This window comes from Salvelinus fontinalis, chromosome 28, assembly GCF_029448725.1.
Source record: "Salvelinus fontinalis isolate EN_2023a chromosome 28, ASM2944872v1, whole genome shotgun sequence".
NCBI lineage: Eukaryota > Metazoa > Chordata > Actinopteri > Salmoniformes > Salmonidae > Salvelinus > Salvelinus fontinalis.
The window spans coordinates 10,677,642-10,693,861 of NC_074692.1; the positions used below are offsets into that span (position 1 = coordinate 10,677,642).

At 42.0% G+C, this 16,220-nt stretch overlaps 1 protein-coding gene across 1 annotated transcript; it reads left to right on the top strand.

Annotated features, from left to right (window-relative positions):
• Nucleotides 1-12,307: 12,307 nt before the first annotated feature.
• Nucleotides 12,308-15,718, top strand: LOC129826125 (fibroblast growth factor 17-like). The gene is made up of 5 exons (XM_055886478.1): nucleotides 12,308-12,912; nucleotides 12,999-13,035; nucleotides 13,388-13,565; nucleotides 14,226-14,332; nucleotides 15,298-15,718. Exons 1-5 carry the CDS (start codon nucleotides 12,881-12,883, stop codon nucleotides 15,586-15,588), a joined length of 645 nt encoding a protein of 214 aa, XP_055742453.1. The 5' UTR covers nucleotides 12,308-12,880; the 3' UTR covers nucleotides 15,589-15,718.
• Nucleotides 15,719-16,220: the final 502 nt, after the last annotated feature.

The window sequence follows — 16,220 nt, forward strand, 5'->3', positions numbered from 1 at the left end:
TTCTCACGGCAGTGACTGGTGGGTTGATGTACAGCTCACAGTAGCGCGTGACCTCTAGACAGGGATATCTCAGGGGTCAGTCTCAGATATGGTCTGATTTTCTCAGCTATTGTGACATTAAACTGCTTCAACTCAGCGGGCGAAGCTGGTGAAATAATGTCGTTACAACCAGTTTACGACTAGAAGTGTCTGGCTGTAATGTCACCATTTCAACAAGTTTTGCCTGTTGGGAAGAGATGATTGGAGGTGATGAGTTAGGAGATAATGAGGGGATGTTGCTCATTGAACACACGGACAATTATTTGACGTGGAAAGGCTTTTCAAATGCCTCAAAGCATATCCATAAAAGAAGTGTCACCAGCCCCATCATCCTGATGATGCAAAAACCATCATATGATGATGTAGCGGTGACATTTTGCTTCTTGAAAGTCCAATATCTTGAAAACCTAACTGCTGTCATGCAAAACATTTTGGGACTGTATAAATAGTGGAATAATGAAACAAATACCAAAAGATAGTTTTGGAGTGGATTTTAAGTCTACTGCCTTTCAGTCTACTTGCTAGAGTCACAACAACAGAGAGAGAATAGCCTTCAACTCCTGTGGCAACTGAGTCATGGAAGTGTGACTGAAATACCAGGCATGCCGTTGTGTCATAGCCTGGTTTGGGCGTCGCCAGTCAGGGAGTTGTAGGGCACCACTTGTCCTGCCGGTGGGGGTGGGCCCGGGGTGAGAGAAAATAGAAAATGGAAAATTCCTGTGTGAAGTGCAGGCGTTGGTGATCAGGTGTGAACTGCAGAGCAGAGATCAGAGGACTTAGGGGTGGAGGGAGCAGACAGCTGCTCCAGACCCAGTGAGCCCTCCACCACTCCACACACCAGCTGGGATTGGGGCCCACAGTCACACATCTACTGGGGGGCAAGGGGCAAGGGGAGGCAAGGCAGCCAATGGAAAAAGGCAAGGCGGAGAACCTCCGTCATCCGCCTACACTTGCACATTCATATTTGCAGAATGAAAACGTCTGATAAATGAATGAAGTGATTTTCGTTAGTAAAAACCATGTTCGTGACGTCATACTACTTGTTCATGAACCATCATAGCGTGCTCCACATAAAAATGCATCAGCATGATTGTTTATCTGCAAAGTGTCAAACAAAGTTGTTGAGACCAGTGGAGGCTGCTGAGGGGAGGACGACTCATAATAATGGCTGGAACGGAGCAAATGGAATGGCATCAAATCAAATCAAATATTATTGGTCACATACACATGGTTAGCAAATGTTAATGCGAGTGTAGCGAAATGCTTGTGCTTCTAGTTCCGACCATGCATCAATATCTAACAAGTAATCTAATAATTTTACAACAACTACCTTATACACACAAGGGTAAAGGAATGAATACGAATATGCACATATAAATATATGGATGAGCGATGGCCGAACGGCATAGGCAAGATGCAGTAGATGGTATAGAGTACAGTATATACTTATGAGATGAGTAATGTAGGGTATGTAAACATTATATAAAGTGGCATTGTTTAAAGTGGCTAGGGATACATTTATTACATCCAATTTTTAATTATTAAAGTGGCTAGAGATGAGTCAGTATGTTGGCAGCAGGCACTCAATGTTAGTGATGGCTGTTTAACAGTCTGATGGCTTTGAAGTTGAAGCTGTTTTTCAGTCTCTTGGTCCCAGCTTTTGATGCACCTGTACTGACCTCGCCTTCTGGATGATAGCGGGGTGAACAGGCAGTGGCTTAGGTGGTTGTTGTCCTTGATGATCTTTTTGGCCTTCTTGTGACATCGGGTGGTGTAGGTGTCTTGGAGGGCAGGTAGTTTGCCCTCGGTGATGCGTTGTGCAGACCTCACTACCCCCTGGAGAGCCTTGCGGTTGTGGGCGGAGTAGTTGCCGTACCAGGCGGTGATATAGCCCGACAGGATGCTCTCGATTGTGCATCTGTAAAAGTTTGTGAGTGTTTTTGGTGACAAGCCAAATTTCTTCAGCCTCCTGAGGTTGAAGAGGTGCTGTTGCGCCTTCTTCGCCATGCTGTCTGTGTGGGTGCACCATTTCAGTTTGTCCGTGATGTGTACACCGAGGAACTTAAAACTTTCCACCTTTTCCACTACTGTCCCGTCGATGTGGATAGGGGGTGCTCCCTCTGCTGTTTGCTGAAGTCCACGATCATCTCCTTTGTTTAGTTGATGTTGAGTGTGAGGTTGTTTTCCTGACACCACACTCCGAGGGCCCTCACCTCCTCCCTGTAGGCCGTCTCGTCGTTGTTTGTAATCAAGCCTACCACTGTAGTATCGTCTGCAAACTTGATAATTGAGTTGGAGGCGTGCATGGCCACGCAGTCATGGGTGAACAGGGAGTACAGGAGAGGGCTGAGAGTGCACCCTTGTGGGGCCCCAGTGTTGAGGAGTGTGCAGTGTGATTGCAATTGCGTCGTCTGTGACCTATTGGGGCGATAAGTAAATTGGAGTGGGTCTAGGGTGTCAGGTAGGGTGGAGGTGATATGATCCTTGACTAGTCTCTCAAAGCACTTCATGATGACGGAAGTGAGTGCTACGGGGCGATAGTCGTTTAGCTCATTTACCATAGCTTTCTTGCGAACAGGAACAATGGTGGCCCTCTTGAAGCATGTGGGAACAGCAGACTGGGATAGGGATTGATTGAAAATGTCCGTAAACACACCAGCCAACTGGTCTGCGCATGCTCTGAGGACGCGGCTAGGAATGCCGTCTGGGCCGGCAGCCTTGCGATGGTTAACACGTTTAAATGTTTTACTCACGTTGGCTGCGGTGAAGGAGAGTCCGCAGGTTTTGGTAGCAGGCCGTGTCGGTGGCACTGTATTGTCCTCAAATCGTGCAAAGAAGTTGTTTAGCTTGTCTGGGAGCAAGACATCGGGGTCCGCGACGGGGCTGGTTTTCTTTTTGTAGTCCGTGATTGACTGTAGACCCTGCCACATTCCTCTCGTGTCTGAGCCGTTGAGTAGCGGCTCTACTTTGTCTCTATACTGATGCTTAGCTTGTTTGATTGCCTTGCGGAGGGAATAGCTACACTGTTTGTATTCGGTCATGTTTCCGGTCGTCTTGCCCTGATTAAAAGCAGTGGTTCGCGCTTTCAGTTTTGCGTGATTGCTGCCATCAATCCACGGTTTCTGGTTGGTGGAAAGCGTGGAATCAGATTGGTCGGATCAGCGTTGAACAGACCTGAGCACGGGCGTTTCCTGTTGTAGTTTCTGTCTATAGGCTGGGAGCAACAAAATAGAGTCGTGGTCAGATTTGCCGAAAAGAGGGCGAGGGATGGCTTTGTATGCGTCACGGAAGTTAGAGTAACAATGATCCAGAATTTTCCCAGCCCGGGTCGCGCATTTGATATGCTGATAAAATTTAGGGAGCCTTGTTTTCAGATTTCCCTTGTTAAAATCCCCAGCTACAATAAATGCAGCCTCAGGATATGTGGTTTCCAGTTTAAATAGAGTCCAATGAAGTTCTTTCAAAGCCGTCGAGGTGTCTGCTTGGGGGGGATATACACGACTGTGATTATTATCGAAGAGAATTCTCTTGGTAGATAATGCGGTCGGCATTTGATTGTAAGTAATTCTAGGTCAGGTGAACAAAGGGACTTGAGTTCCTGTATGTTGTTATGATCACACCACAACTCGTTAATCATAAGGCATACACCCCTGCCCTTCTTCTTACCAGAGAGATGTTTGTTTCTGTCGGCACGGTGTGTGAAGAAACCAGGTGGCTGTACCGACTCTGATAACGTATCCCGAGTGAGCCATGTTTCCGTGAAACAGAGAATGTTACAATCTCTGATGTCTCTCTGGAAGGCAACCCTTGCTCGGATTTCGTCTACCTTGTTGTCAAGAGACTGGACGTTGGCTAGTAGTATACTCGGGAGCGGTGGGCGATGTGCCCGTCTACGGAGCCTGACCAGAAGACCGCTCCATCTGCCCCTTCTGTGGCGCCATTGTTTTGGGTCGCCTGCTGGGATCCGATCCATTGTCCTCGGTGGTGGACCAAACAGAGGATCCGCTTCGGGAAAGTCGTATTCCTGGTCGTAATGTTGGTAAGTTGACGTTGCTCTTATATCCAATAGTTCCTCCCGGCTGTATGTAATGAGACTTAAGATTTCCTGGGGTAACAGTGTAAGAAATAATACATAAAAAAACGAAATACTGCATAGTTTCCTAAGAACGTGAAGTGAGGCGGCCATCTCTGTCGGCGCCGTACTGAAACTATACATCAAACGTTTGATGTATTTGATACCATTCTACCAACTCCGCTCCAGCCATTCCCACGAGCCCGTTCTCCGCAGTTAAGGTGTCACCAACCTCCTGTGGTTGAGACACACAACATTTTATGTGCAATCACTTGCTGATGACTGACAGCTTGTTAAACTGTATCCAGGGGTAGAATATTCAACACTCCCCCCCATGATATTTGGCTCCCGCTGTTTGGAATGTATCAACAAATCATTATGTCAGCAAAGCAGATACATGTTTTGCTTGGTTGTTTCACATTTATCATTTGCACAATGTACAACAGTAAGGTGAAGGAGGACCTATAACTCAGAATCTACATTTTCTTTGTGTATGGAATGTTTATTAGCACTACCTCAACATTAAAATGTACAATATTAAATTATATGTTGTTGCTGAGGGGCTCGAGCAAGCAACCAGGTGTGTGTATTACATTCAACTAGTGACAAAGTTAATCAATTAGTGGCAGTTTATTAATTGTATTATCAGCAGTTGATCCTTCTCCCTCTCCATGATGAAATATTTTCATCATACTTGGATGTGCACAAAAAGTCCTTGTGCTTTTATAACAAAGGACTGTTTATTTTGAAAACAGCATTTCTGTTAAAATGTTTAATTGCTAAAGGAATCAACTACCTTCTAAGTGTATACTAGTATAAGCATACTATCCCTCTGCTAAAAAAAAGACCGGGGGTGAATTTCAAAAGAATCCCCCTTCTATAAATCCTCAGGGAATATACTAAGCAATTCATTGTTTTGACAACAAGGCCCAGTGACATCAGCGACATATGTCTGAAGTGTTGCTGTCAACTGATGAGAGAATTTAAAAAAAAGAAGCCAATCAGTGAGATCTTGAAATGAAAAACCAATCAAATACAGTATAATGGCTTAATGTGTCCTCGGGGAGCAGGAGGTCACATGTTTCTGGATGCATAACACATTTCTAATAAATGGCTATTTTTCCTAATGCCAGTGTTCCAAGGTCACATTGTTTGCATGCTTTTTTTTGTTGCTGCAGTCTCTCGTCTCCAAAGACTGTTTTCTCACTGAGACGTGAGATGTGAGCAGTCCTAGATTTGCTCTGCTGAGCCCCCCAAAAACTGTTGAATAATATATTTGATCATTTAGATTTTTAATGACTCATGGTTTCCCTGAGTTTCCCAAAAGATCCATAAATACTGTCCGTGAATGGGGGACAACCGCAAAGCATCTCCATAAAAATGGATGCAATTTTCATACAGGGACTTCAAGGTTCTCTCTTGTGAGGGTATTGGAACAGCTTCTGCCAATAGTTGACAATAACTTGATCAAATTTAACAATATATTTTTTCTAAATGTTGGACCCAGAGGTGGCACCACAGGTTCAAAAGTGGTATGGCAAAATGTGTCTGTCTTTTCTGGGGCCTGGAGTTTTTCTTGATCTCATGACCTGATCAGGTACAATTCTGGGTCTTATTCTGGGGATATGAGAATATATTATTATGGCCTGGTGGATCAAACCCTTTCAAACTATCACAAACCTTGATATTATTCATCCTGAATATTATATCAAAAGACCCAGGGACAACAACTTCAATGGGCAAGTATACTCTGTAGTTTAGGGACCTACCATTGCACGGCTGGAGGTGTCCGGATGGTCCTAAAGCACACATTCCAATGATAAAACTAGGGGGGTGGGGCAAAGATGCTATTTCAGAATGTCCTCCGTCTCCAGTTGCGGCCCTGACTTTCACCAATTTCATTGAATTTATTCCCCTTTTTATGAAGTAGATTTTATTGAATGTCGCTCATTCTATTACACTATTCTAACCAAACCTGCATTACCAGTTCATATCAGTGGATGTCACTATGCACTAGCTAGTCAAAAAAAGTTGTTGCCATGGCTGCCTGTCTTTGTATTTGTGAAAGTGATGGTGGTGCAAGAATCCATCAATTCTCTCTTTCTGCATTAGCCATCCATCTGTTATAGTTAGACAAACAAAAATGTTCTTCTCTGTGTAGACTGCTCTGCGGGGGAATTTGTAGGTGTTTCACTTTTAAGAGTGAAATATGTGCTACAAACATGTGTGAATAATCACCAGCAGTGGAAATAAAATAATATGCAAATGAACATGATTGGACTAACAAACTGTCTGACTAACCTTTTCAGGAACTTCCTTGGCCTTGGGGCAGCAGCAGATCATTTCATCTTCTTTATCCTGTGCCAAACACATTTATTCAGTGAATCTAAACTATTAACGTTAGCTGCTGGCAGCATGACTGCATCAACCTAGCTATCTAAGGTTAGCAAGCTAGCTAGCTATCTAGCCAGGCTACTCTAAAGCTAACTTTAGCAGTTTTTCTAGTTAGCTATAAATTGGATTATTCTATATTGTTTTAGAAGATGACTAAACTGGTTTTATTAACCGTTTTTATTAACACATTCCTTGTTTGCCCTCTTATGAGGCAGGCAAGCAGGGTTGTCACTAGTTACCACAGTCACAAAGTGAAAATAGGCTATATCTTAATTAAAAATGTATTAAAACAACAATTTGCTTTTGTTCTTAATTTAAGGTTAGGGTTAGGCATAATGTTAGCAGTGTGATTAAGATTAGGGTTAAGGTTAGGGTTAGGTTTAAAATCAGATTTTAAGAAGATAAATTGAAGAAATTGGCATGGTTTAGCCATTTGTGGCTGTGGTAGCTATTGACGACCTTGCAACCATGCAGGCAGGAGAGGAGGGTTTTCCATTAGATAACACAGCCACAAAGTCAGATTCCACCAGGATTCCACAGACCGGAGACGAGCGTGAAGCCAAGTCAAAGGTGCTGCTGGTGCAACCAAATAGTTGTTGAGAGGCATGGGTGATGAGGCTCTGTAGGCTGTAGCTAAGAGACCACTGTGACTGACAAGTGAATCCGCCTATCGCAGGAAGGGTGGGGGGTTACCGAGTGAAATGCCAGGGACAGAGTTGTATTCACTAGACAAAACAGAGGCAAACGGGCTGAAGTTGGGGGAGGTACTATGTCAACTTGTCCAATAAGAAATGCTTGCTTTTTTTCCGTTGCAAAATGTTTTTCTATGACGTGAACTAATTTATTTGTCTGGTAAAGGTCTTCAGTTTTCAGTGCTGCTGCTTTGAAAGTGGTGTAGCGCCGCCCCACCAGATTGAAAAGTACTGGGGTAAATGATGTCTCGCCACATGTTTTCCGGCAGCTCTGGTTGGACCTTAAACGCACTTGATCTATGCCACATTAACAACAGTGACTATCTTCAGAAAGTGATACGGCTTCAACGTGACCTTGTGCCTAACCCTGTTACATATGTGCCTTGAGCATGTTCATTGCTCAGTGATATTTTGCTCCTTAAAAATAACACAGATGCTCTGACGCCATCGGCAGGCCAGTCTGATTCCTGCCATTGGAATTGGACAGCGTCCAGCTATTTTCATTGCCTCTTTGTGAATCGCTCTTGTCTGAGTCACTTTATTAGTTCTGACATGTTACCAGCTTCTTGGCCTCATCAGATGAAGTGGTCAAACCCTGTCTGCAACTAGCGGGTGTTAATCGTGGATCAACAACTCGGGTTTCACCTGTTGAGCATCCCAGTGGTCTGGGACTTCCCAGTCTATAGTCCCCTTGCTAGTGTTCTCATTATTACACAAAGATAGACTTTAGTTACGTCATGGAAAATGTATTATATAGATATACTTTTTAAACGATATGGTGTTTTGACTAAACTGTATCTTCCCATACTATGAAATGCACTTACTCTGATAAAGCAGCATGTCATGTATTTTTGTTGTGCTGGCAGTAAGTGTGGTCCCATTCAAATGGTGTGTTTGTGTGTTGTAGGCCAAGGCTCACTACAGATAAAGGGGGTGGGGAAACTAGTTCAAATTTATTGCCTGTCTCAGCTGTGTCAAATTTGGCAAACTCAAATGGTCAGCTTGCAAATGGTTGGGGTGTACTTAGGGGTCAGAGGCCTTTCTAATAACTGCTAATCTGTACATTTTTAGCACTCTAAATGTATAAATGAAAAAGTGTGATTAATGTAACTAGATTTCAGGTATGTATGTTACATGTTGATACATTTGAACTAATTTTTCAGCATTTACCCTTTCACGTCTGAGTATGACAATTCTAGAAAAAGTCCACTCTGACATAACATTCCATAAGAGGCAAGTATATACGTTCTGTCATTATACAGAGCAATGGTGAGAGCCCTCCTATGAGTCTATGGAGCCCTCTCACCAGAGCACTGCTGAGTGACCTAATAGCAGAGGTTTGGGTGGCATGAGTGAAGGTGCCCAACTGCTGTGCAGAAATCCACAGGGGGATGCAACAGGGCTATTCTCCAAGCTCATCCTCTGAAACAATCTGAGTTTTTATTATTCATAAAGAGGACCACCCACTTTCTAAACCTTCGCCTCCTCGATTTTTGCAGGGTCAGAAAAAAGTGACCAGTTGTTCTTTATGGTGGAGATCTTTACGATGTGGTTGGAGCTGTTGGGAGACCACCAATCGTCCTTTCACTTGTTACTGGAGGTACAGCAACTCTGAAGTATACTGGATAAAGATTATCATGTGTTGACAAAGTTACTCAATATAATAATTACATGTAGTGATACTGTATAGTGATGTTTTAAAGCGGTCCATTACTTTATGCAGGAAGCCTTTGGTCAACTGATGGCAGGTAAAATTTGAGGTAGGTAAAAAAAACATAGCCATTGCATAACATGAGGAATAACTTTTTCAGGTTGTAGTATACATTTACAATCACATATATGATCAGTTCACATTGAAGCATGTCAGATCTCTCTGTCCACCTGTCATGGGTTTCTGCAGTCTCTCTCTCTCTCTCTCTCTCTCTCTCTCTCTCTCTCTCTCTCTCTCTCTCTCTCTCTCTCTCTCTCTCTCTCTCTCTCTCTCTCTCTCTCTCTCTCATGAGGTTCAAAGGAGTTAGTGTTTTTTTGCAACAGGAAACATTCTATACCTTTTCTGTGGGTGGCTCTAGGTGCCTGCTTTTCATTTAATGCCTGGTTATTTCCATCACAGCCTTAGCGCCAGTAAAGCCAGCGGAGACACGAATAAATTAGATCAGGTTGCAAGGCCTCAGATCTCACCATCATTTTGTATTTCATGAGGCCACATCATTTTTTTCTATGTACATCCCACTCCCCCCCCAAAACATCTGACACCCAAGCAAGACAGCCTGCTGGAGATGAATTCCACAGTGATGAGGCTAGCTACTGCAAAAGCTCTCTCCCCTCAGCTGCCCCCCCCCCCCCCCCCCCCCCCCCAACATTTCTTCTAGTTAGCTCCTATAATTGGAGTCTAGTCACAGAGCTAAACATCCCACGTTGCCATGTTTCTACGTATAGCAGTATGTAACACCCCTTGTGACACCCCTTTTGAACTACGGTCATATTCATCACATTATTGCCCCGTTGGAACAACTATAGAGTACATCACTCCACACACAATACTAGAGTATAGAAATAGGAAAGACTATAGGTAATTAGGTATGAATATGACATTATGGAAATGTCATGAGCAACCATAAATGCGCATTTTATGTGCGAAAGGTCAATTGGTGGGGTGGAGTGGTAGTGGTGGTGTGTGTGTGTGTGGGGGGGGGGGTGATCTGGCTAAGTGGGTAAGCTTGAAGTGGTGTTTCCTGGTTTGAAATGCTTTAAAAATAGTATATTTTAATTGTCCAAGCAGACTACGCTGAAGATCAAATATCAACAGATGCCTGGCAAACATTCTTTGAAGAAGCAAATAGGTTTTCCAGGTGATGTGGTGTCTATTACTGCTGCGTAAGAAATTGTGGTTTATTTCTGTATTGCTGTATGTGCATCTATATGTATACACACAAATGTGTTTTAAGCATGTTTCCTTCATCTCAAATTATGAATGTTACCTTGCTTGCCTGCCTCTTGCTTGTTTTTGCTTTGTTTTTACTAAAAAATAAACATTGGTTGTTGTCAAATTATGCCAGAGACTACAGCTTGGGCAACACAACTTGATGGATGGACTGACTGACAGATTTTAAGAAGTGACATTAACATTGCTACAAAGACTGCCACCCATTGGCCAGAATAAATTGTCAGAGATGCATTTTTTAATAAGTGTATTATAAATAAGAAACAGAAATACCTTATTAACATAAGTATTCAGACCCATTGCTATGTGACTTGAAATTGAGCTCAGGTGCATCCTGTTTCCATTGATCACCCTTGATGTTTCTACAACTTGATTGGAGTCCACCTGTGGTAAATTAAATTGATTGGACATGATTTCAAACGGCACACACCTGTCTATATAAAGTCTGGGGATCTGGGGAAAGGTACCAAAAAATGTCTGCAGCATTGAAGGTCCCCAAAAACACAGTGGCCTCCATCATTCTTAAATAGAAGAAGTTTGAAATCACCAAGACTCTCCCTAGAGCTGGCCGCCCGGCCAAACAAGGGAGAAGGGCCTTGGTCAGGGAGGGACTAAGAACCCTATGGTCACTCGGACAAAGCTCCAGAGAACACGATTCTCTGGTCTGATGAAACCAAGATTGAACTCTTTGGCCTGAATACCAAGTGTCACGTCTGGAGGAAACCTGGCACCATCCCTACGGTGAAGCATGGTGGTGGCAGCATCATGCTGTGGGGATGTTTTTCAGTGGCAGGGACTGGGAGACAAGTCAGGATAGAGAGAAAGATGAACGGAGCAAAGTACAGAGAGATCCTTGATGAACACCTGTTCCAGAGTGCTCAGTACTTCAGACTGGGGCGAAGGTTCAACTTCCAACAGGACAACAACCCTAAGCACATAGCCAAGACAATGCAAGAGTCTCTGAATGTCCTTGAGTGGCCCAGCCAGAGCCCAGACTTGACCCTGATGGAACATCTCTGGAGAGACCAGAAAATAGCTGTGCAGCGACACTCCCCATCCAACCTGACAGAGCTTGAGAGGATTTACAGAGAAGAATGGGAGAAACTCCCCAAATACAGGTGTGCCAAGCTTGTAGCTTTATATCCAAGAAGACTCGAGGCTGTAATCGCTGCCAAAGGTGCTTCAACAAAGCATTGAGTAAAGGGTCTAAATACTTATGGAAATGTGATATTTCAGTTTGTTATTTTTAATACATTTTCAAAAATGTCTAAAAATCTGTTCTTGCTTTGTAATTATGGGGTATTGTGTGTAGATTGATTAGGAAAAACTATGTAATCCATTTTAGAATAAGGCTGTAATGTAAAAAAGTGTGGGAAAAGTCAAGGGGTCTGAATATTTTCCCGAATGCACTGTATATTATAGAGAGTTATGGCGTGTATAAACAGTGTAACAAAAATGCAATGAACAGTATTATAATGAGCTATGTGAAGAATACAGTATATGAATGCACAGTGTGAAAAACAGTGAAACAATAAATTATGCAACTATCATAATCTCTCAGAGACATGTCCATAATCTCAAAACGATTTTGACACTGGTGTAAACCTAGACAAAAATAGACCATCATCAATTAATGCCAGTTTAACAAGCGGGAAATAAGCATCCTGGTAACATCAGTCAGTCATCAGTTAGTGATGTTGATTAGGCTACTAGACTGTTGCTAACATGATTTGTTTTAGCCGTAAACCTCCCAACGAGAGAGAATGGAGAAAGCAATGGATTTTACACCTCAATGCCACACCCCTTCTAGTGAGATTAAGTTACTCACTTTTAAATACAGCGATTAATTAGGATCTAAATGCATTATAACGTAGTAGATAACTCGCATTTACATCTGTCGTGAAAGAGAGGTGAGAGAGAGAGAGAGAGCGATCCAGCGCAAGAGATGAAAAACAGGATGTATTTTTTTATGTTGTGTATTTCCATAAAATAAATAAAATAAAAACCAATAAAGTACATGCTGATATGCTTAAGGCATGTTGGTTAATTTGCCGCGATTGCGTAATATTGTGCTTAATACCCAAAGTGAATTACATTATCATCTGTAGGCCTACCCGGGTGCTATTAAAACTTTTTGCCCCCTTGTATTATTTCTTTACAGGCCACAGTGCCCTGCCCACCCACAATCCAAAACCTCCGACAACCAGTTTATGGGAGGGACCAGCCTTTCAACATTTAACCACTGCGCAGCAAGAGGCCAAGACGCGCTATGAGTAAGAGCGCTTTTTAAACCTGGAATTACTTGAGGCTACATTGAGCTACGTATGGGGAACAATATTTTCTCTTGAAATAAACATCCAAATGGCAATAGTTAGGGCCTAATAGTTTTTCCACTGGACTTGTATGATGGATCTCGGTGACTCTTTTGGTTGCATACTTTTTGGATACTCTCAGGAAGACCTTCACACTTCAACACACCTGCTGTAATTGGAGTATAGATAGGCCTACCATTTTCCTCATTTGCGTACCATGATGTGTTTCTCCTAAACACTTTGAAGAAGGTGTTTCACATCTGAAAGTTGGTGTGTGAATGGAATAAAACTCATAAACTAACAAGGGACACAGAGTGGACAGGTCAAGCGGATATCCGAAACCAGGGGACTCTGTTGGATTACTTTGGATCCGTTGGTCTCTTGCTCTCCGTGAAGAAATACATGCGCAATTGGATTACATAACAAGAGAATGTATGGAATAAATCAGCGCTGTATTTACATGTAAGAATATTTACCTTTTGAAACATCCTTATCGAAAAACATTTTATTGTTGGTGATGTTTTATTCATTGTGATTTCATTTCGCAGATCTTTTCATTTCTTCGTGCTGTGGTGCCATGCTCAGGTAAACCCTCTTTCAAAGTCCCGTGCAGATAGTTTAGACAAATTATTAATACGCATTTGATGATAAATGTAAAATTTGATGTCTTGATTTTCTTGTTATTTTTAATTGGGCCGCTTGCCTCTGAATAGATTTATTATAGGCCTGATGCAACACAATATGTTGTCCTACCAGAGTTGATATCATGTTTGTCTTTTTACCAAATAATTTACAAACCCAGATTTTTGTATTTTTGGGATTATGTTGTTCAGTCAAACTCTGGAGTCAAGCAGTGGTCTCTTGTTTTAGAAAACATTTCAATTAGAGCTTAGAAGTAAATCCTATAAGTGATTATTTTTTCCCTTTGCATAAAAAGGGGGAGAATCACCCGTCTCCTAATTTTAACCAGTATGTGAGGGAGCAGGGCGCAGTGACGGACCAGTTTAGCCGGCGACAGGTCAGGGTTTACCAACTATACAGCCGGACCAGCGGGAAGCACGTCCAGATACAGGGCAAGAGGGTCACTGCTACTGCTGAGGACGGCAACAATTACGGTAAATTGTTCTCTTCTCATGAGGGCCATGACACTGTTTTCAAACAGTCGGACGCATGCATGCAAGGCTTATTAATAGTTTTTGACGAGGACTGCATTTGCAATGTGCTGTCTATGAAGAGGTCTGTAGCCTAGGCTAGGCCTACTTGCCCACCTAATTCTGCCTCCACCCTCTGTATAGGGCTGTATGGTAATTCAGCCTACCTACGGTATATCTAAATCTCGTCTGGCGAATCAGGCCAAGTCTTTTGTCCAGGTACAATACACATTCCTGTTGTTAGCCCTAATTAACCAGGGGGAGCAAATCAATGGACCAATAGGACAAATGCAATTGGTATTTGTGTATTCCACCCTGATTACTTTTGTCTTCAAACATGCATAACAACACTTAGTTAATCATAGCAATGGCTTGTTAATGTCTCAACCCGAAACCCAGAATATCTCACATCATAGGCTGTTAAGATCACCTCTCTTCAATATATGAAAGTTGTTTATAGGCCAATTAGGTCAGCTTATTGCTAGCTTCGTACGGTTTTTTATTTTCATTCCACTTCCATATAAGAATTGTAATATGATATAAGGAGTGTACAAAATATCGTTAATTGACATACTGGATTTATCACACCATTGTTGTATTTTCATATGGATATGTGTGTGGTAGCACGTCTCTTTGTAGAAACTGACACCTTTGGCAGTCGGGTTCGGATCAAAGGTGCAGAGAGTGGACGTTACCTCTGTATGAACGGGAAGGGGAAACTGGTTGGAAAGGTATATTGTCAAATCCACATCACTTTCAAAGTTGAACAAATTCTAGCTTGCTTGTTTCATAGTTATATGGTCATTGTTATGTAACTGTGATTGTAAATTCTTTAAGTGAAGTTTTCTTTCAACAAATAGAAAAATAGTTTGAAATAGTGAAACTGCAATAAACGGGATGTATTTACTAACCAGTGTTTCTCCCTGTCATATGGCAGACATATTTGGCTCATAGCGTGTTATAATGACACTTGTTTGTAATGTTATTCATTAGCCTGCATAGGGTCGGTGATGGGGAGACAACCAACATGTATTTCCAACTGTAGCAGATCTACAGTTGCAAGGCATGGGATAAACTCTCCTCATTCCCTTTGGTGGTTGGTCGGAAGTCAACCCTCCACTTCCTGCATGGAAATGGAAAATATGTATTCAGTGTTGTCTGCTTGCCATGAGAAGTAAATCGCTCCATCTTTTTGGGGTGTTGAAAGACTAGGTTCTGGTTTCATCTAGTGAATACATAAGTACAGATGAAGGCTGTAGTTTTCTGGCGGTAACTGTCCTTTGGAAAAATCCAACAATATAGTTATTGTGGTTTAGATATGTATTTAACATTCGCTGTTCATAGTTTATTGTTTTTAAATGGAGGAGGCTTTACTGATATGGCATCTTCATTGTAGTTATGAAACCGTCTGAAAATGTAGATACAATGGATGTGAGCTTGTCTTGTACACATTGTTTGCATTTGTTTGATGGTGATACAACTCAAGTAAACATCATAACTGTAAACTAGACGGTTCCGGTGTTTCAGGAGAACATTGAAGTGTTCCATTTTGTTTGGAGCTTGAGAATCAATAGATAGCAATGTAGTTCAGAGGGCCATACTTTAATTAACCTATCCAGATGTTGTTTTGATCTATATGCCTTCTAGTAGTGGCACTCTGACTTGATGTCTTTCCTCTCTCTCATCCTCTCAACAGCTTAATGGAAGAAGCAGGGATTGTATCTTTACAGAGATTGTTCTGGAGAACAATTACACTGCCTTCCAGAATGCCAAGTATGAGGGTTGGTATGTGGCTTTCACCAGGAAAGGGAGGCCCATCAAAGCCTCAAAGACGAGGGAGAACCAGAGAGAGGTCCATTTCATCAAGAGGCTACACAAGGGCCCACTACCTTTCCCCAACATGGATAGAATCAAACACTTTGAGTTCATCAGTTTTCCCCCCACCCGTCGCGCGAAACGGAACAGGAAATCACAGGCTGCTGCCTAATACAGAACAAATTGGACTCATATTATTGAGTAAAAATATGGAACTTTATATTTTTAATACGTGAAGATACTTAAAATGCTCAAAAGTCTAAAGGATTATTGTTGTAAAATGATCCCATGTAAATAATGTAAGAGAGTAAATGAGATTGATGTATATATTTAATATGACTGTGTGTATGTGTTTTATTTATCTTTTGGAGTGGTGATGCGACAGGGAGGAAATAGGTACATTAATGAACATGTTCGACTTGGTTGGCACAAAACCTAAGCGTGACAAATGCAACATCTTACCTTTAGATCATGTCTCTCAAATGACTACTTTCGTGTGCTGAAATAGATTTCTGAGTTAACAAAACCTCTTCAAAAATGTACAGGAACTAGCGATGTTCTTGTTTCACAGATCAGTGTGCACAACAGGTGCATCCATTTTTATCCAGTATAAAAATTAATAGCCAAGTGGCATATCATTCTAACAAACGGCTATGCAAAGACAATATTCATTTCTCAGGCTCAAATCTTCAATTTATTTACTGATATGTAGCCTGGCTACTTTACTTTGGTCATGAATATGAATTCAACTTCAATACCTACTCAATTCCATGATATTAATTCTGTTGCCTTAACCCTATATTT